The sequence below is a fragment of the Lithobates pipiens genome, unplaced genomic scaffold (assembly GCF_037356315.1).
Source record: "Lithobates pipiens isolate NorthernLeopardFrog02 unplaced genomic scaffold, aLitPip1_a1.2 Scaffold_22, whole genome shotgun sequence".
Lineage (NCBI taxonomy): Eukaryota > Metazoa > Chordata > Amphibia > Anura > Ranidae > Lithobates > Lithobates pipiens.
The window spans coordinates 119945291-119965699 of NW_027507784.1; the positions used below are offsets into that span (position 1 = coordinate 119945291).

At 42.5% G+C, this 20409-nt stretch overlaps 1 protein-coding gene across 1 annotated transcript in view; it reads right to left on the reverse strand.

The window, feature by feature from the left end:
- Positions 1–15641: 15641 nt before the first annotated feature.
- SLC19A1 (solute carrier family 19 member 1) overlaps positions 15642–20409 on the reverse strand; it is a 29876-nt gene continuing 25108 nt past the window's right edge. The window contains exon 6 of the mRNA XM_077448147.1: positions 15642–16934. Coding sequence (XP_077304273.1) covers positions 16752–16934 — 183 coding nt within the window. The 3' untranslated portion in view covers positions 15642–16751. The remainder of the gene's footprint in view (positions 16935–20409) is intronic.

A 20409-nucleotide genomic window follows, 5' to 3' on the forward strand; every position in this document is an offset into this window, starting at 1 on the left:
TATAAACACTCCACATCAATGGAGACTAGCCAAGATTGTTCAGGTAGAGAGATGCCCTCCAGTGTCTTTAGAAGGTCGATGGTATCCTTCACATAGGAGGAAAGAGAAATAACATGGGGAGTAAGATAATTATCGACGAGGCTGCTGGCGTTTTCTGTTTAACTTTCACAACTAGAAATAATAGGACGCCCAGGAGGGTCAGTTATTGATTTGTGCACCTTGGGGAGGGCATAGAAGGTTGCGAGTTTGGGATCCTTAATGTTAAGGAAATCCCAAGTGCCTTTATCTATGATGCCAGATTGATATGCTTTGAAAATAATTTTACGATACTGTACTTCAAAGTGGGAGATTAAGGAGGTAGATATGGGCCAATACCAATCAGAATTATTGAGAATATTTGAGATTAGGGTGAACTTATCACAGTTAGAATCGGGACAAAAGGTTAATCCTAGTTTTAGAACTTCAATTTCATTATTAGTAAGGGAGAGAGATGACAGATTAATAATAGAAAATTCCGTACCTGTATTCGATTCTTGATCAATGGCAAAAGCATGAGTTAAACTTTGGGCAACTGAGGAGGGTCCTTCCCTAAAAAAATTGGAGCCAATCGGAGATCTGCTGGTAGGGGAGCACCACTGGGTGAAATAATAATATTAGTGTCACTATTAGGTATAGAAGGTGGGAGGAGCGCTGAAGTAGTGGAAGAAGGCGTGAGAGTAGTGGAAAGGGATGTGTTAGCAGATGTAGAAGTAATGTGAGGTGAAGGTTGTGCTGGGTGATGGAACATAGTTAAAGGACGGGCAAGAGCCTGTTTAGAAACTGAAAAGGTGCGAGGAGGTAAAGGAGTGCTTAAGTGGTGGTTGGGTGCTTCCGTAGCGGCGGTATCCGAATCGCCCTTTCTTCTCTTCGGGAGTCTCCAGAGAGATCCCGATAAATTGTTGAGTGACTTGAGGGAAAAGAAGTAGAAGAGGCATTAGATCTAGTTTCATCATCGTTATAGCCTCTCATATTCGAGGGACGTGATGATCTAGAAAATTTGTTCTTATTTTTGCCATCTGATGGCCATTTGTATGCCATACCGTTAGAATATGAATTATTATCCCGTGTAAATTTATTCTCTTTTAGACGGATAATTTCGAGAGTATAGCTTTCAATGTGTTTAGATAATTCAGATTCTTTGCGTTTAAATTTTGAAGTAGTAATTAATTTGGCATGTTCATCATACCATTTATTTATGGACCTGTCCACCAGGTCAATATCATGAGAATATTGAATGGAAAGCAAGGACATCATGGCAATCGAACATGTTTGCAGATTTTCTTCCCATTTTTGTTTGATAAGGTCGTCGACCTTATTTAAATTTGGAAATATTTGTACTCTTAGTCCCCAAGGGACAATTTGTTGGTCTATGTATTTAAGAAAGAACTTTCTATGCCAGAATATCCTAGCCTTCCGTTCAAGAAGACGTTGTAAGTATTGCAAAGCCAAATAAAGGTCTTTATCAGATAACTCACTATTTTTCTGAAGGTCCTGAACCTTGTTCATAAGGCCCTCCCACGCCTCACCACTGAAGGCTGCCATGGATTCGGAAGAGAGAGAGAGAAAAAAAAAAAAACTAAACTAAAACAATAACATAAAAGAAGGGAGAAAATTTAATAGGACAATAAGTAATGAACACTAATAAAAAAAGGGGGTGTTGTGTCACAGGGGAGTGGGCCGGAGTACAGTATGCGTATTAAAACGCGAAAATACAATAGAAACGATTTGGTCCGAACTTCCCAGTGACACCTTAATGAAATAGGCACCTCATCCCATAGTATAACTAGAATTGCATAACAGGAAAGGGAGGGGAAGGGAAAAATAGAACAAGGGATTTTTTAACAGAGTAATACCAAGATATATTAAAAAATTCATATTGTTTTATTCAAATATATTAAAAATAGAATAGAGAGACATTGGTATAAAGTACACAGTATGCAAGAAACAATTACATAACTATTGAACTATGAGGATCCCAGCAGTAAATGTTGATGAAGTGATCGCACTTCTTCCCAACATGTTTCGCAATGAGCTTCTTCAGGGGAAATGTGCAACTAACAATAAATATGATAAAGAATTAGTATTCAAAAAGCAAAAATGCTATAAGATACATCTCACAATATGTTTTAAAATACATAATAATTTCCTGCAAAAATACAAATAATCCCAATGTGTGTGGATTAACAAAGCGGCGCTTACCCCAATCACCAAAAACACCGCAAACCCGGAATCGGCAAAAGATGGAAAAAGATTGTTTGAACAACAGCAGGCCAAATCAGAGGCCCCCAGGCCCAATGGAGGACACAGATGGGGGTAAGTCAGCTCTAAAAGTGTAAATGAAATAAAATAAGCAAAGATAATGAATAAGCAAATACTAAAAGAGTTTTTATATATATAATGCACTAAAATATAATATGTACTAATTATTGTAATAACCTCAATCATATGAGGAGACAGGGGCACAAGCCTCCATATCAAGAATATATATGATACTGGCAATATTGGATAATGAATAGTAAAAGAAAAAATTTTTGTAGTGTAGAAGCCAACATTTGGCTATTATTTTCTGACAATACCTAAAATATATAATAGCTAAAAGTTAAGACTGAGAAGTAAAGGAATGAATAAATGCTTATACCTTCAAGAATAAATGAAGACTAGAATGTATTGAAGTGTATCAATATAAGTTCACAAATGTAGAAAGTCATAACAAGTTGACCAAACAGATACACCACTTGACTGACTAGTGAGTGCGGGACTTTGCTGCCCCTGAATGGATTCTTTACCTGGGGACAGACAAAATAAAAATGAATGAAAAAGTGTCCAAAGAAAGATAATAAAGTGTGCCAGGTAGATGAATAAAAATACAAATTACCGAAGAGTAAGGATCCGAAGTTATGGCGATATAAATATAATGCCTCCAGCAGACTGAGCGTCTGAACAGCGCTGCTTATAAGTCCCCCATGCATCCTAGGTGCACAAATCAATAACTGACCCTCCTGGGCGTCCTATTATTTCTAGTTGTGAAAGTTTAACAGAAAACGCCAGCAGCCTCGTCGATAATTATCTTACTCCCCATGTTATTTCTCTTTCCTCCTATGTGAAGGATACCATCGACCTTCTAAAGACACTGGAGGGCATCTCTCTACCTGAACAATCTTGGATAGTCTCCATTGATGTGGAGTGTTTATACAACGCTATTCCACATCATAAAGGTATACAAATTGTACGTTCCTATTTGGAAGAAAGGGGCTCTACTTTTTTTGCTTATAATAAATTTGTCATTGAATTATTGGATTTCATTTTGAGACACAACGTGTTTCAGTTTAATCAGTCCCACTACCTCCAGGTGCAGGGGGTTGCGATGGGGACTAAATGTGCCCCATCGTATGCCAACCTGTACCTGGGGGGGTGGGAAAAGGATACTTTTTCACGCGAAGACCTTGCCCCATTTTTGGACAATGTCATAGCTTGGTATAGGTACATCGACGATGTCCTGTTTTTTTGGTCGGGGTCGGAACCTGAGCTGAAATGTTTTTTTGACTTACTCTCAGTAAATCCCTTTAATTTAAAATTTACACTCAATTACAGTCAAGAATCCATTGAATTTTTAGATTTGACAATCAAAATTGATTCCACAGGCAATCTCCACTCTGCCTTGTATAGAAAACCCACTGCAGGCAATACGATTTTGCATGCTACCAGCTTTCACCCGGAACCTCTATTAAAGAGCATTCCCTATAGTCAGTATCTGAGAATTAAACGTAACTGTAGCAACAATCTCGATTTTCAAATCGCATCTAAGGATTTGTATAAGCGGCTTCGAACACGTGGCTATAGTCATGCATCCTTAAAAAGATCCTACAATAGAGTGAAGGAGAAAGACAGAACCACTCTCCTTTTTTCCAACAAAATGAAAAGTACAGCCGATACAGTCCGTATTGTCACCAAATATTCAAATCAACACAAACCTTTTCGGGCCATTGTCCAACGATTTTGGCGTTTGTTACAGGCTGACCCTATTGTAAATCAATATATAAATGATTCGCCATCAATTACTTTTAAGAGACCTCAGTCTCTTAAAGACCGGTTAGTTAAAAGCCATTTTGATGATAGCTCAGCAGTGACTAGATTTAATTCCTGTAAAATTAAACTACCTAATGGTAGCTGGTTTTTTCCAAAGTTTCATGTCACATGTTCCACTCCCGGCATTGTATATTTAGCCCAATGCCGGTGTGGAGGTTTCTATATCGGCAAAATGAAAAGAATGTTCTCAATTCGTATCAAAGACCACATCAAACCCATTTTAAATAAAAAAATAGTTACGGCCATCAGTAGGCACATCGGTATTTATCACTCTTTTGACCCCAATTGGATTTGCTTTACAGCTTTGGCTCACATACCTCTGAATTCGAGAGGTGGCTCAGTGGATACGTTTCTTTTACAAACTGAAGCCAAATGGATTTTCACCTTGAGGGCCACCCAATATCCGGGTTTAATGAAAACATTAGTTATAGATCATTTTTATAACTTTGTCATGAGGCCTGCTCCATGGACCCCTTTACCTCCACTTTGGGCTCCCGTGGCATTTGGGACCTGAGAGAAAGAGATTTATTTTATTTTCATTATTATTCATTTTTTATTTATTTTATTTTTATTTTTTTGTTATAAAAAATGACAATATACATTATTATTGATACAATGTTATATAAAGTCAGTTTTTTCATATTGTGTATATTTTTTGATCAATTGAAATTATGTATTGTTCTCTCTTTAGTCCCATTGTGTTTGGCTTATTGACGAGACTCATGGTTTGCATACTTAGGGATCCCTGTTGTTCTCTATGACTCTCGTCCACACTGAGGCGTCTGGCCGCCCTCCCACACTGCATCCTAGGAATCGACTAGTTTGTAACACTCAGGTGGATCTTTGTGCCTCCCGGCACTGTCGTGTGAGGACATACGGACACCCAGGGTGCCCCTTGGGTTCATTATCCTCGGGGTGCCCGTTTTTGGGTGGGTTTATGGCTGTGATTCCCTTCTGGGATAGGGGCTGGTTTGTGCGCCCGATCTGCCTGCATCTGTGTCGGCCTCCCCACTGAGGTGGAGATCCGACACAACCATTCTCCCGTCGTCAGCTATCGCTGACAACCACCCAGCTGGACACGCCATTCGCCAGCACAGCGGAATTATGGGAATTGCAGTCCAGTTCTCGGCGCCGCCAGCTCCGCACATGCGCAGTACCCTCCCCATTGTGTCCGCATCGAGCCGGTGACGTCAGACGCCGGCTCGATGGATGGGGGACTTATAAGCAGCGCTGTTCAGACGCTCAGTCTGCTGGAGGCATTATATTTATATCGCCATAACTTCGGATCCTTACTCTTCGGTAATTTGCATTTTTATTCATCTACCTGGCACACTTTATTATCTTTCTTTGGACACTTTTTCATTCATTCTTATTTTGTCTGTCCCCAGGTAAAGAATCCATTCAGGGGCAGCAAAGTCCCGCACTCACTAGTCAGTCAAGTGGTGTATCTGTTTGGTCAACTTGTTATGACTTTCTACATTTGTGAACTTATATTGATACACTTCAATACATTCTAGTCTTCATTTATTCTTGAAGGTATAAGCATTTATTCATTCCTTTACTTCTCAGTCTTAACTTTTAGCTATTATATATTTTAGGTATTGTCAGAGAATAATAGCCAAATGTTGGCTTCTAAACTACAACATTTTTTTCTTTTACTATTCATTATCCAATATTGCCAGTATCATATATATTCTTGATATGGAGGCTTGTGCCCCTGTCTCCTCATATGATTGAGGTTATTACAATAATTAGTACATATTATATTTTAGTGCATTATATATATAAAAACTCTTTTAGTATTTGCTTATTCATTATCTTTGCTTATTTTATTTCATTTACTCTTTTAGCGCTGACTTACCCCCATCTGTGTCCTCCATTGGGCCTGGGGGCCTCTGATTTGGCCTGCTGTTGTTCAAACAATCTTTTTCCATCTTTTGCCGATTCCGGGTTTGCGGTGCTTTTGGTGATTGGGGTAAGCGCCGCTTTGTTAATCCACACACATTGGGATTATTTGTATTTTTGCAGGAAATTATTATGTATTTTAAAACATATTGTGAGATGTATCTTATAGCATTTTTGCTTTTTGAATACTAATTCTTTATCATATTTATTGTTAGTTGCACATTTCCCCTGAAGAAGCTCATTGCGAAACATGTTGGGAAGAAGTGCGATCACTTCATCAACATTTAGGCCGCGTACACACGCGCGGACTGTTCGCCCAACTTTGTCCGTCAAACAGTTTCGGCAAACAGTCCGCTCAAAATTAGCATGGACGGACATGGCCACACACGACGGACGAACAGTTTGCTGAAACCGTGCACGATGACGTGAACGGCACGTACGACGGGACGAAAAATACGACGTCCTATACACTGCATTATAACTTTCGGCGTGTAAATCCTTTCTGAGCATGCGCGGAACTTAGTTTGACGAACAAGCCTACACACGAGCGGACTGTTCGCCGTAAAACCTTGTTCGTCAAACTGTCCGCTGAAACTGTCCGCTGAAAGCCCACACACGAGCGGACTGTCCGCCCAAACACTGTTCAGCGGACAAAGTTGGGCGAACAGTCCGCCCGTGTGTAGGCGGCCTTACTGCTGGGATCCTCATAGTTCAATAGTTATGTAATTGTTTCTTGCATACTGTGTACTTTATACCAATGTCTCTCTATTCTATTTTAAATATATTTGAATAAAACAATATGAATTTTTTTATATATCTTGGTATTACTCTCTTATAAGCAGCACCGTTAAAAAATCCCTTGTTCTATTTTTCCCTTCCCCTCCCTTTCCTGTTATGCAATTCTAGCCCCAAAGTATGTTTCCACCTCCGTGCTTGACTGTAGGGATGGTGTTCTTAGGGTCATCGTCAGCAATTTTCTTCCTTTAAACACAGTCCCCCTTCTCAAAAAGGCACATGTACAGTCATGCCAATGAACATCTAAATGATTCCGAGAAGGATTGGGAAAAGGTGCTATGGTCAGATAAGACCAAAATTGATCTCCTTGGCATTAACTCGACTTGCCGTGTTTGGAGGAAGAAAAAGGCTGACTATGACACTAAGAACACTATCAAGCATGGAGATGGAAGTATTATGCTTTGGGGCGGTTTATCTGCTAAAGGTACAGGCCGACTTTGCTGCATTGTGGGGCCATGTATTGTAAAATCTTGGATGAGAACCTTCTTTCCTCAGCCAGAACATTAAAGATGGGTCATGGATGGGTCTTCCAGCATGACAATGACCCAAAACATACCGCCAAGGCAACAAAGGAATGGCTCAATAAGAAGCATATTAAGGTCAGGGAGTGGCCTAGTCAGTCTTCAGACCTTAATCCTATTGAAGATTTATGGAGGGAGCGGAAACTTCGAGTTGCAAAGAGACAGCCGAGAAACCCAGTTAACCCCATATTGCTGCCATTTTTTACTATAATTTCCCTATTTCAGTGTACTGGCCATTGTGCCATATAGGACTAAACTTAGTAAACCCAGTGACCTGTTGTTGTGTTCTGACTTTATTCCAATTTTTTTGCATTAGGTTATATGGGAGGTATAATTTGTTTGATTTACGAACTGCAAGGCTTCCAATTCCTTGGCGACCCCTGTCCCAATCGCAAACTTAAGGAATTTAGTAGTTGAGTCCACTAAGTTCATCTTCTATGTGTTGAAGCTGGGAGGCCGGGTAGAACAGCCATGGATTTGGCAGTGCCAACCCACTTGCTTCCTTTGGAACAGCTTCAGTGGCCTGTCTCACTCTGTCCATAGAGGAGTGCCATATCAGAGATGGAAACAGAGTTAATAATTCGGAACGGTTTCAGTGGGATAACTAGCAGTGAATTATGCAACAGGTATAAACTTTGGGGCACAAGAATCATTTTTATAAGGTTCATCCTACCTACTGGTGACATTTTCAATCTGGACCATACCTTAATCCGATCACGAGTACGATTAAGTAAAGGGGTAAGGTTCAACCTAACAGTCTAAAGGGTCTGGAGTGACCTGTACACCTAAATATTTAATGTTCCTAGATACTGGAATATCAAGGATCATTGTTAGTTGCTGGTCTGGGCTCTTATCAAGAAATCAGAGTAAGGATTTAGTCCAGTTAACTACCAACCCAGAATAATGACCAAAAGGTTTGTACCACCCTCATAGCTTAATTTAATGATGTTGTGGTATCCCCTAAGAGTAGCATGGTATTGTCCGCATACAAAATTAGATCCTCCTGTAGCTCCCCATACTGAAAGCCTTGGATAACAGGGTTGGAACGGATGAGAGCTCAATGGCCAGAGAGAACAGAGGTGGGGACAAAAGGACATCCTTGCCTAGTGCCCCTGTACAAACTGAAATCTGAAGACACTCTACCCGCCTCTCTAATGGCAGCCTTAGGGGCATGGTATAGCAGCTTGACCCAAGAAATAAATTCCTCTCCAACCCCACATTTTTTCAATATGGCCCACAAGTATGTCCACTTAATGCTATTGAAAGTCGTGTGGGCCTCAAAAGATAACAGCGCTCTCACCTCCAGACTAGTAATTACAAGCGAGTGATCAGATGCTGTGGAGGTAATCTCTGATACCTACTGGGATTCTTCAGCTGAGTAAATACAAAGATCTATTTGGGATAGGGACATGTATGATTTAGAGAAGCAGAATTGTTTTTCCCCTGGGTGTTGATCACGCCAGAGATCAGGCCCCTGGTAATCTAAAGAGCTGTGTATCAGCACACTCACACCCTTCAAGTAAGAGGTGTGAGTGGAATGACAGGACCACCCCACCCATGACAGTTCCAAGCAAGAAATTGAATCACAATTCAGATGGGTCTCTTGCAATGAGCAAATGGCAGGTAAGCATTTGCATAGGAAGGTAAATACCATGGTGCACTTCATGGAGTCATGTATCCCTCTAACATTCCATGATATCACCGGGACCGTGGCCTTCTTATATCCATTTGTGTAAACATAGCAAGGTAACTAATAAGCACAATGTCCCACAGCAAATCGTCATGTAGATGCACAGATGCAAATGCTAACTGTGGAGAGTTATCCTGTAAAAGGTGGCAAAGCTCTAAATAAATCAAGTAAAATGAACAAAACATTAGAGATGCATGCCACTACAAACTCATGTAGTTCAGTCCATGGATTGTGCCCAAAAAGCAGGCCAGGAATCAGAGGCTGCCATTCACTAACCCCCAACCTGGTCCGGAGGGCCCAGCGATCAGTATCTGTTACAGTTCCGGGCACGTCCCAAACTTTGGTAGGTCAACCGGTCATCTTCTTCATATGCGGAGTAGGATCTAAACAGGGACCCAGTTCTAACCATAATGAAGGGTAGAAAAAAAAAATGTCACTAGGTAGAAAACTTTTGTAGAAAAACGCTCTTTGTGAACAAAAAATGTGTGTATGTTCCCGTCTCATCGCACAGGCACAGAAGTAGCACAGTTTGCTGAGGCCCAGCAAGCCTTCATGTGCAGTTCCAAGGTGCATAGAATGGGCTCAGTCATCCTCCACCGCCGGGCGCATCCAACCATATGGATACGGAGCCTGGCAGGGTAAAGCATAGCGTATGGGGCCTGCAATTTTTGTAGACGCCTTTTGACTTCGGTAAAGTGGGCCCTGTGTTTCTGCACACCTGAAGAAAAGTCAGGGTAGAAGGAGATCCATACTCCATTAAACTGGATGTTTTGCTTTTCCTGGGCCAGACGCAGGATAATCTCCCTATCTTTGTAGTTTAGAAGCCGAGCTAACATTGGTCTTGGTGGATGGCCAAGTGGAATGGGTTGCAAGGGAACTCTATATGCTCTTTCAATTGCATACAATGTGGTAAAGGCCTTCTTCCCAAATATCTCAATTAGCCACTGCTCCACAAAGTCCATGGGGTCTATACCTTCCACTTTTTCAGGGAGACCCACAATGCGCACATTGTTATGCCTCATTCTATTTTTGGGGTCGTCAGCCCCCCCCCCCCATATCAACTGTTTTAAAAAGCCTAGCGTTAGCTTGTGTTCCCCTGACTAGAGGAGGGAGCTTGTCCTCCAAGTCACCGATCCAGCTTTCAGCTGCAGTTGTTCTTTCCCTGAAGAAGTGTGTGTCTCAGACTGTGTTGAAATGGCTGCCTGTGCCAGGTCCCCTTCCACCTCCTGCACCGTGTCCTCCCCTCAGCCTGAGTATCTAGTTCTGCTGTATCAACCAAGTCTGCCAGCCCAGAGAGCTTCTGGGCATACTACCTCATGTCCCTGGGTTGGTCAAAAGCGGCCATTTTAAGGTGGCTTACTCACTGCGTCCTTCTCCGTGCCGTGCAATCCCCACTGCAGAAGGGGCACAGCGGCACCATGTTGAATCTCTGGCCGCTCGGTTCCCTCCTTGTATTTATGGTTAACCATCTCGGCAGGACTCCAAACAGAGCAGGTAAGTCAGTGGGTGGTTTGGAAGCCTCGGGTACCAAAGAATCGGTCCTGCAGAGCTGGGAACAGGATCAAAACACAGGGTAATTGGTCGAAGCAGCTGCTCACATGCTGTTCCTGACCCCCCCCCCCCCAAATACGCATCCTTGATATAAATGGAGACTAACAAGTCTCCCATCTGGAGTGAGGCTACAATTGAGCAGACAGACTCCATCCGAAAGGACTGGATTAATAGATGCTGGTCCAGGGATTTTAGATCCAAAATGGGCCTTGTGTCCCTATTTAGTTTTTTAACCGTGAAGTTTGAATAAAACCCTGTGCACCTTTTGGGTACAGGAACCTGTATAATCATTCCCTGATGCACTAAATGATCTAGTGCCTGAAACAATAAGCTTGTTTGAAGGATCTGTGGGAACGCTGGATCTTCGAAACCTCTGAGGGGGAACCTCCCCCGTAATTCCAGCTTGTAACTGTGGGATACTGTCGAAGTGGCCCAGTCATTCTGAACCACTGTTCTCCAAAATGTTTGAAAAGTGCAGCAGCCTTCCCCCCCACCCAATAGAGTGGGGGCATCCCCTCAAAAGGGGGGGTTTGGTGCCGTGTTTATAAGGGTTTTGGACCTAGGGTTTTTCTGGCCATGTGGCTTGCCCCCGGTTCTAGTGACCTGTTGGCGGCAGAACTGCCTTGGCGCTGAGATACCCGAGGAAGCAGTCCGAGGTTTTAAACGAGGGTCGCCTGGTCCTTCTCTTCACTGGAAGTAGATACCAGAAATCTTTTGCATATATTTGTCCAAGTCATCACAAAAACAAACTTTCCCCATGGCAGGGGAACCCTGCCAATAACTTCTTACAAGGAAGCTTGGCTGACCAGTTCTTAAGCCACAAAAGTCAGTGCATGTGTACAGACAGGAGAGCCAAATGACAAACCTGCTGTATTGAATCCTTCAAGGCATCAACAGCAAAGCACAGCGCTCGAGGTATATCTGATCTGCTTTCAGCAGGATTAGGCCTGTCAGGTTGCCTGACCTGATCCTTTAGAGGACTGGAAGACTCCAATTACTGCAACAGCTGGCTGAATAGCTGAACTGGTCAAAGAAAAGGAAGCCTTTAATAGCGATTCCAGTTTCTTGTCAACAGGGTCCTTCAAGCCAAGTGTGTTATCCACAAGGACAAGTTAAGTTCCTATTTAAGGAAGAGACTGCCGCATCTATGGCTGGTATGCTCCATTTCCTAACAAACTTTTTCTCCATGGGATATAAAAGGGAAAACCTCTTAGGAGGTATGAAAATTCTGTTTAAATTCCCAATCGGCATACACTGTGTTCCAACAGTGGGTGCAAGGGGAAACCTTACAGCCAAAGAGGACTAAGAAACCTCTACAGGAGGTAACTTAAAAGGCAGAATGAACTATCTCGGTAAGAGTCTGGATCAAAAGCTTCTGCAACTGAGAGGCCGATACCAATTGGACATCTTCTGGCCGAGATTGCTCAGATACAGACATCTGCAAAGCCCTCCACAGAATCCTTGACATTTAGCTCTCCCCCATCCTCAACCCATTCCTGCTCCAAGAAAGGAGGCTCAGGGGAGGGGGATCTGTCACGCTTCTTTTCACCCTGCGGGATGGAGGCAATCATGTCAGCAATCCTGTCCTCTAACCCGGCTAGGGGTGAGGACAGATCATCCCTAGGGATAAAGGCCAAAGCAGCAGCTTTGACTGTAGGCACAATACCAGACAGGAGCAGCGGCTCAGATTGCCCGGAAGTCTCTGGTCTTTCAGGGGATACAACACTAGGGTTTCGACTAGGCTCCTCAGGCGCTATGGACGACATAGATGTGCCCTTCTCTATAGTTGTTAGACATTTGCGAGTCACAAAAAGGGAGTATCTGGGTTTAGAATTTTACCCTAGAAGGGAGACCCTTTAATAGGGCTCACCAAGCCCCTATGCAACAACCCTGCTAAGTGCCTGCCAACCAACACCTGGAGGACTCAAGTGACCTGAGTAAGGGGGAATGAACTGCTGAAATGAACTGGTTCAGAGTCTGCTCTGTGTCCCACAGCTGTCCCTTGGAAGGACCTATAGTTAAAATAGGCTGGCTATGCGTCAAGATGCTCCACTCATGCTGTGCGTGACGTCACGGCAGACGTGCGCAGCTGCGTACATACGAAATTAATCTTTGTGCGCAACCCATAGAGCTACAGCGCCTGCGCGGCAACGTATGCACATAGTTAAGCATGGCAAAGCCACGTGTGCTATGGACACCACTGAATTCTCGTGCGCCTTGGCGAACCCGCAGACTCATCCATATAAAGTAGCCAAGACAACAAGACAAGGTACTCCTACGCAAAACATAGCAACTAGCGCAAAACTCCCCCTACGGTCATTGCCACACAGGTGTACCGCTTCTAGCTAGTTTGACAGATTGTTACAAACCTCGGGGCACCCCACAATAAGTAAATAAGGGGATTTCACTTACCCGTCCAGGTGCAGGGCAGCTTTAGAAACGAAGAGCCCAATCTTCACCCATCACGACGGGTTCCGTCACTTGGGGACCTTCAAGGACTAGGTACCCTTTTCATGTTTTAGGGTCCACTCCCTTGAACCTGTACAGCACCCTGCAGGAATGCCTTAGCTCTGTGGTGTCCAGGATTCCACTACACAGGGTCCAGCGCCCAAAGGTCGAGTTACAGGCAAAACCTTGCAGGATCCTTGTGTCTTCTTTTGGAGGGTCGGGTACCATTTTTCTATGCATATAAGCTTTTCTTCAAATGGATCAGATCGGTCTATCCCTTGATTCATTTAAGAAACATTTTGGGACTAAAGACCTGGAGCTCAGAGAACTCAAAAAAACTTGCCCATCCACCTTGTAGACACTGGTAAAAAACGGAAGTACTTCCTGTATGCGTTATATAGGGGCAGACTTTGTCTACCAGTGTCCATTCACCTAGAGATGGCATATAACCCAGTAGGTAATGAATATTAGCCCAACTCTGTGTCCCGTGATGTATGATAAAGAAAAGTCATTTTTTTGAGATGACACTTCCCCAACCTACAGCACACATAAAAGGGGAAAAAAAATAAAAAAATTAAAAAAACACGCGATGGGTTCCCTTGGGGTAAACCTGTCATGAAATAAACCCTAAATAGCTGCAGTTTTTTTACATAGTTAAGTTGGTCCAACATGTGTGTTACCTGTTAAAGTGAAAAATCACTGTAGTAGGCATCGCCACTACAGTGATTGCCGCTGAAGTGCAGGACCCTTGCAACATGGCGGTCCTGCTGCTTATTAACCACTTAAGCCCCGGATCATTTTGCTGGCCAAAGACCAGAGCACTTTTTGCGATTCGGCACTGCAAAGCTTTAACTGACAATTGCGTGGTCATGTGACGTTGCTCCCAAAAAAAAAAAAAAAATTCCCCCACAAATAGCTTTCTTTTGGTCGTATTTGATCACCCCTGTAGTTTATTTTTTGCGCTATAAACAAAAAAAAGCGACAATTTAAAAAAAACAAAAAAACAAGCATTATTTTTTACATTTTGCTGTAATAAATATCCCCCAAAAAAATGTATCAAAAAATGTTTTTTTCCTCAGTTTAGGCCGATAGGCATTCTTCTACATATTTTTGGTAATAAAAAAAAAAAAAAAAAAAAAAAAAAGAATCCCAATAAGCTTTTATTGATTGGTTTGCGAAAAAGTTATAGCATTTACAAAATAGAGGATAGTTTTATGGCATTTTTATTACTCATTTTTTACTAGCAATGGCGGCGATCAGCCATTTTTATCGTGACCGTGACATTATGGAGGACACATCGGACATTTGACACATTTTTGGGACCATTGTCATTTATATAGCAATCAGTGCTTTACAAATGCACAGATTTCTGTGTAAATGACAATGGCAGTGAAGGGATTAACCACTAGGGGGCAGTGTAAGTGTGCCCTGGGGAGTGTTTCTAACTGTGGGGGGCATGGCTATGTGTGACACATCACTGATCTCTGATCCCGATGACAGGGAGCAGAAATAAGTGTCACTGTCAATAGGCAGAATGGGGAGATGCTTGTTTGCATTTACCTGCTCTTCCTCCCCGTGAGATGATTGAGTCCGCGGGACCCGTGGAGGTCCCGGCCGGCGCGCATGTGGTGGCAAGGCGGCAAATTTAAAGGGACTTACCTATACGCCCATGTGCCTGTCCGTGCCATTCTGCCAACGTACATCAGCGTACGCCGGTCAGGAAGTGGTTAAGCACAGAAGATCGCCTGTTCATCATGGGCACCACGTAGACAATGCATTGCATTTCCCAAAGAATGAAAAGTGTTCTGCAACTGAACAAAGTGTAGACTGTGATGTCACTATCCTGCCATTAGAAAACACTTTGCATGCATTGAGGAAATACAGTGTTCCCTTCTGTGTTCACAATACAGCAGGGAAGCTGCTCAGTGTGGTGCCTACTACAGTTATTCTGAGATTCCATAGGGATCCTACAGGTATGGCATAAACATGCTTCTATGATTGTCATCAGTTTTAATGTTGTGATGACCAAGTTTCTTACCTTTCCGATTCACAAGCCTAGAATAAAATTTGTAGATATGGAAAGTCAGAGAAGTGTCAACATTTATCAGCATATGTGTTCTGAGTCAGGCTGCAGGCCATGCAGTATTTTACAGAGGGGGAAGCATTAACATGTACCGCTAGTTAAAAGTGCTAAATAACTGCAAGAGATCGATGAGGCAGCAGGAGGACTTCTATTCTCAGAGCCATCCCTCATTCAGTGTTTGAAAACAACGATCTGTTGCTTACTTCAGGCCAAAGAATTATGTAATTTTCTTTTCTTCCACCATGTAGTGCTATACTGTCTTCTGTAGGCAGGAAGTCTTCCCTGCCAGCAGAACACAATGATTAGTGTTGCCAGCTATAGCAGGCGGCACTAATAATCCAGCACACGACAGGCTGGTTGTACATCAGGATGTCCATAGATGGATTGAAATTCCCCTGGTCCCTGTAGAACTGGCCGCATTTCAATTCATGAATGGATGGCTTTACGCCTTGAACACTAGCTAATACAATTATAATGTTGGGTGCAATTCAAGTAAAATTCACAAGCAATAACACACAAACAATTCCAACAAAGCTCTCAGTTTATTTTATTTTGGTCCAAGTGTTCCAGAGGTATGAAGCAGTGTACACAGCACAGCTGCGTTTCCTTTATGCATCAAAATTCACTGTACATAAAGATCTAGAAAAACTAAGTGCACTTTTTCCCCTGTAGAGGGAGCCCATCGCTTGTTTACTCCTAGTATTTCTTACAATGCCCTACCAAATTGTATTTACAGAAATGACAGCTTATACTTTTACTTCACAGCTCCTGGTTATGCCTGTGACCTGTGACCCTTATGTGTCACAGTAGAATGTGTACCATCAACGTCAATCAAGTCTCTGTGTCAGCATGGAAAGAAACAAGGGGGAAAGCTCAGCAAATAAAAACACACTAAAAAAATAAAAAAAAACACAAAAAAACACAAAAAACAAAACAAACAAAAACGACAGGATCTATCTCATGACCCTTCTGTCCAAAATGAAGAAAAAGTTTTTGCCTGGAGTTTTAACAAAACAATGTAAAGTGCAGTAAGTAACCAAATGTGTAATTGCATATCACACAGTCCTATTAAATAATTACGTTAAGAAATCCAAGTAGTGCAATGATTAAAAACTACAGTGACTGAGCTCAATAAAAATAACATTTAGAAGAAAAAAAAAAAAACACGACAGTGATTCAGAGGTTATGAGGGAGAACTTGGTGAAAGAAATCTGCTAAAATATGTGCAGTGAGAAGAAACGGTTTTCTAGGTCTTACAGGCTTATTCTATTAAAGGTCTGTTCACATCATACATGAAAATCATCTGTTCCTTGGCAAACCAGAACCAAATTCCTGAGAGTCTTTAGCGGTACGTCACTGCATTGAATGCAATCACTTGTCACCTGTCCTCCAGGCAGCATCCACATTGAATGACTCAAGGCTATGCCCAATGAAGTGCTCCTGCATCGATGGATACTGCAAGAGGGAAAGATCGCACATTGTGCTTACAGTTTATAGCTCGATACTAGCACAGCCTGGTTTCTCTATTCCTAAAACGTACCCACTAACAACAGTAACCCTGTTTGCAGCACAAGCTGGCTGTGCCCGGGCCAACACTGTAAAAGTCTGCCTAAGTCTGGCTATGAAGAGACTTTCATGCTTGGGACTCTTTGTTAGGAACGTTATTAGTTGCCCCCTTTTGTTCATCGGCTGTTTCTGGCTGGTCCTGGGCATCTGCTTTAGTGTTCTTCCTTCGGTTGTGTTGGATGATAACCCAGACAGATGCTCCAAGGTACACGACAGCCAGCACTGTAAAGTAGCCAAAATAAACATAAAACTGAGAGAGGGAGGAAAAAAAAAAAGTGTAAGTGTCAAAATGCTGCTACACATACATATAATCATTTTCAATGAAGGCAATGTACAATCAGAAACCTTGATTTGATGTGGTGTTCGCATACTGCGCTGGTGCCATGTGCAGAGTCACTAAAGTTATGTTGTGCACACATCTAATACTGAATGCTGCATAATCAAGAGGAAACTCATTGGTGTTATAAATAGCAGCCTGTCTGGTTATAGTTTGTTACCTTGCAATGGAAAAGGAAAGCTTAGAATTGAACGTGTTCTGGGATACTGGTTCATCCTCCTTTGTTCAGTTATTATTCAAATGCCCCATTGTGTATTTAGGCCAGTCCAGAGTATTTTTTTCTGCATCAATTGCATAGTTCACAGTGTGCGGTCATCTCCAGGGCTTTCCAGGTCCAGGAAAAAAAAAGTAAAAGTAAAACATGTTGCATTTTTCCTGCACTGGACTGTACTGGAACGTGGTAAAATGCATAAAAAATGCAGTAGAACGCATCAAAAACACATCAGACCCCAGTACAGTGAAAAAAAAAAAAACAAGCATCTGGAATGCACTTGTAAACACATAAAAAACACGTTAACGCACATGCAGAAACGCACCCAGGACAATTTGGAGTGTGTTTGTGGTGAGAACACACAGTCTGGATTCTTTCTAGCATATGCATTTTTGATGCGTTCCAGTGCGATTTTCCCCTCTTTTTTCTTCACCTTAAGGACATGTGAGTCCAAGCGCATTTTTTGGTGCAGTTAGGTGCATTCGGTGCATTTTACTGCATTCCAGTACAATTCAGTGCAGAAAAAAATGCAGCATGTCCTACTTTTTTTTTTCCTGAAACAGGAACGCACTGGAACTGACAGCAATGGTGTGAACTAGGCCTTTGAAAACTATATAACCTACTAGCCATGCGATTTCGATGCAGAAAAAAAAAAAAAAAAAAAAAAAAAAAAAACACACAACATACTGGACTGCATGTAATGAGCACTGGCCCTTACAGTTCTTTATTTTTGTTTAACCTGTTGACCAACGTTATACGTTGACAGGTTGGCACAGCTGCGCAAACCGCCATAGGTGTAGGACGCTGGAGCCGATACTCGTGGTCGGCGGCTGCGATGTCCGCCAGCCACCTGCGATCGATCCACAGAGAGCCAAAATGGGGGATCTGTCAATGTAAACAGACAGATTTCTGTTCTGACAGGGGAGAAGAGAGAGATCTGCTGTTCCTAGTGATTAGGAACAGCGATCACGCTCCACCTCCAGTCAGACTCAATCCCCCAGTTAAAAACACCTCCCAGGGAACACATATAACCCCTTGATCGGCCCCTAGTGTTAACCCATTCCCTGCCAGTGTCATTTATACAGTAATCAGTGCATTTTTATAGCACTGATCACTGTATAAATGTCAATCGTCCCAAAAAAAAGAGTGTCCAATCTGTCCGCCACAGTCCTGCTAAAAATCCCTGATCACCGCCATTACTAGTAACCAAAAAAAAAAGCCATAAAATCTATCCCCTATTTTGTAGACGCTATAACTTTTGTGCAAACCAATCAATATATGCTTATTGTAAATTTTATTTATTTTACCAAAAATATGTAGCAGAATACATATTGGCCTAAACTGATGAATGTTTTCTTTTCAATTGGGGATATTTATTATAGCAAAAAAATGTTTTTTTTTTCTAAAATTGTCGCTTTCTTTGTTGTTTATAGCACAAAAAATAAAAACTGCAGCATTGATCAAATACCAAAATAAAGCTCTATTTATGGGGGGGAATGGACAAATTTTGATTGTGTACAATATCGCAATTGTCAGTTAAAGCGACGCAGTCAGTGTCGTATCGCAAAAAAAGGCCTGGCCAGGAAGGGGGTAAATCCTTTGCTAGTATAGAAATATAGAAGTCGCAGTTGCCAACTAGTGTAAAGCCGGCCATAAAATCGATTGAAATTCAGCCAGTTTAGCAGGGACCAAATGGGCAGGGAGGTTGTACAGAAGGCGATTGGTAGACTGTTGGATATTCCCCACTCAATCAGCGCTACAGGCTAAAGCTGAAGTGTATTCTGACAGAGGGGAAGTCTCCCAGCTACCAGAATAAAATATAAAAGCTCAGTGTGGAGGATTCCCCCATCCACACTGAATGAAAAACACCTACTTATCTATAGACTGCCTAAAGGCTTTTATTGCTTTACCACTTAATGAATCACTAATTCAGAACAATTATAGAGGTCAAAAGTCCTTACAGAGGACATTGTCACCGGTGGGAAAATTAAAAGTCAGCAGCTACAAAAATGTCCACTCTGATTGTCTAGGCGATGCAAGCAGAAGTGGGAGCAGGTAGATGTCAAAAATTACAAGAACAATATGTGGCTAATGTGTCTGTGCTGCCCTTTTGAGATCATCCTTATCGGCGAGGGTTCTTTCCAAAGTCAAACTGGTCATTGAAGACTATTAACTGATAAATGCTACCTATATACATTTCTGGGACCAAATAAAGTGCATTGGACCTCAGACGTTTGCCTACCTGTCTGCATCATTCAGGAGTAGGCGGCATCACTAGCTGGCTTGTGTTGGTGGAGTGAATTTAGTTTCTGTGTGAGGCAGAAGCAGAAGCTGTGTGGTAGGAAGGTGTTGTGAGCTGATGGGGAACATCTCACTGCAAAACAAACTCTCCAGGAACTGCTCTGCATGTGCTTTCCGCTGGGTATGATGGTTGTGGATGGCACTGGCCTAAATCCAGGGCCAGGACAAGGGGTGGGCAGGAGAGACAGCTGCCCTGGGCACAATGGTTTACTTTAGGGATTAGGGTGCCTTTCTTCTGTTACAAGGCTGACAGGAGTAGTGACAGTGACAGTGATATTGACAAGTGTGTGACTGCTGGGTGTAGGATTCCCTAAGCTTGCACATCATAAATAGGGTGGGGGTATGGGGCGCAGCTTGGCATCTTTGCCCTGGGCACTGGATGACCTTGTCCTGGCACTGATGCCATCAGGCACCAAGCCTTGGGATTAACAAAAAATGGTGATACCTGTCACATTTGTAGCCACACAATGTTAAAAATGCTGCACTACTCCTAGAGCAGACCTGAAGGAATCTCCACAGATAATCAGCAATCACAAGTCTCACATTGATAATTTATTTGTTGCTCCTACATATTGCACAATTTACTGAAGAAAAATGCACATATTTTCTGAGAACTAGTTCCTGCAGCCTGCACAATAGAGCCCAATAGACTTCTGTAGCGGATGACATTTTGGACAAAGTGTCATTCGATTGTAAATGTAGTTTTTGCCTCAGAACAGAAGTGGGGTTCTGAGGGTTAATTGTGTAGGTTAACTTTAACATCAGTTTGGCTGGGCTGTGTTAGAGTTCTGCTTGGTCATGTGTACAGTGAGGTGCACACGACAGGCCAGAACCAGGCCTGGTTGGACGTTTTGGGTATCAGCTTCCTCTGAGCCA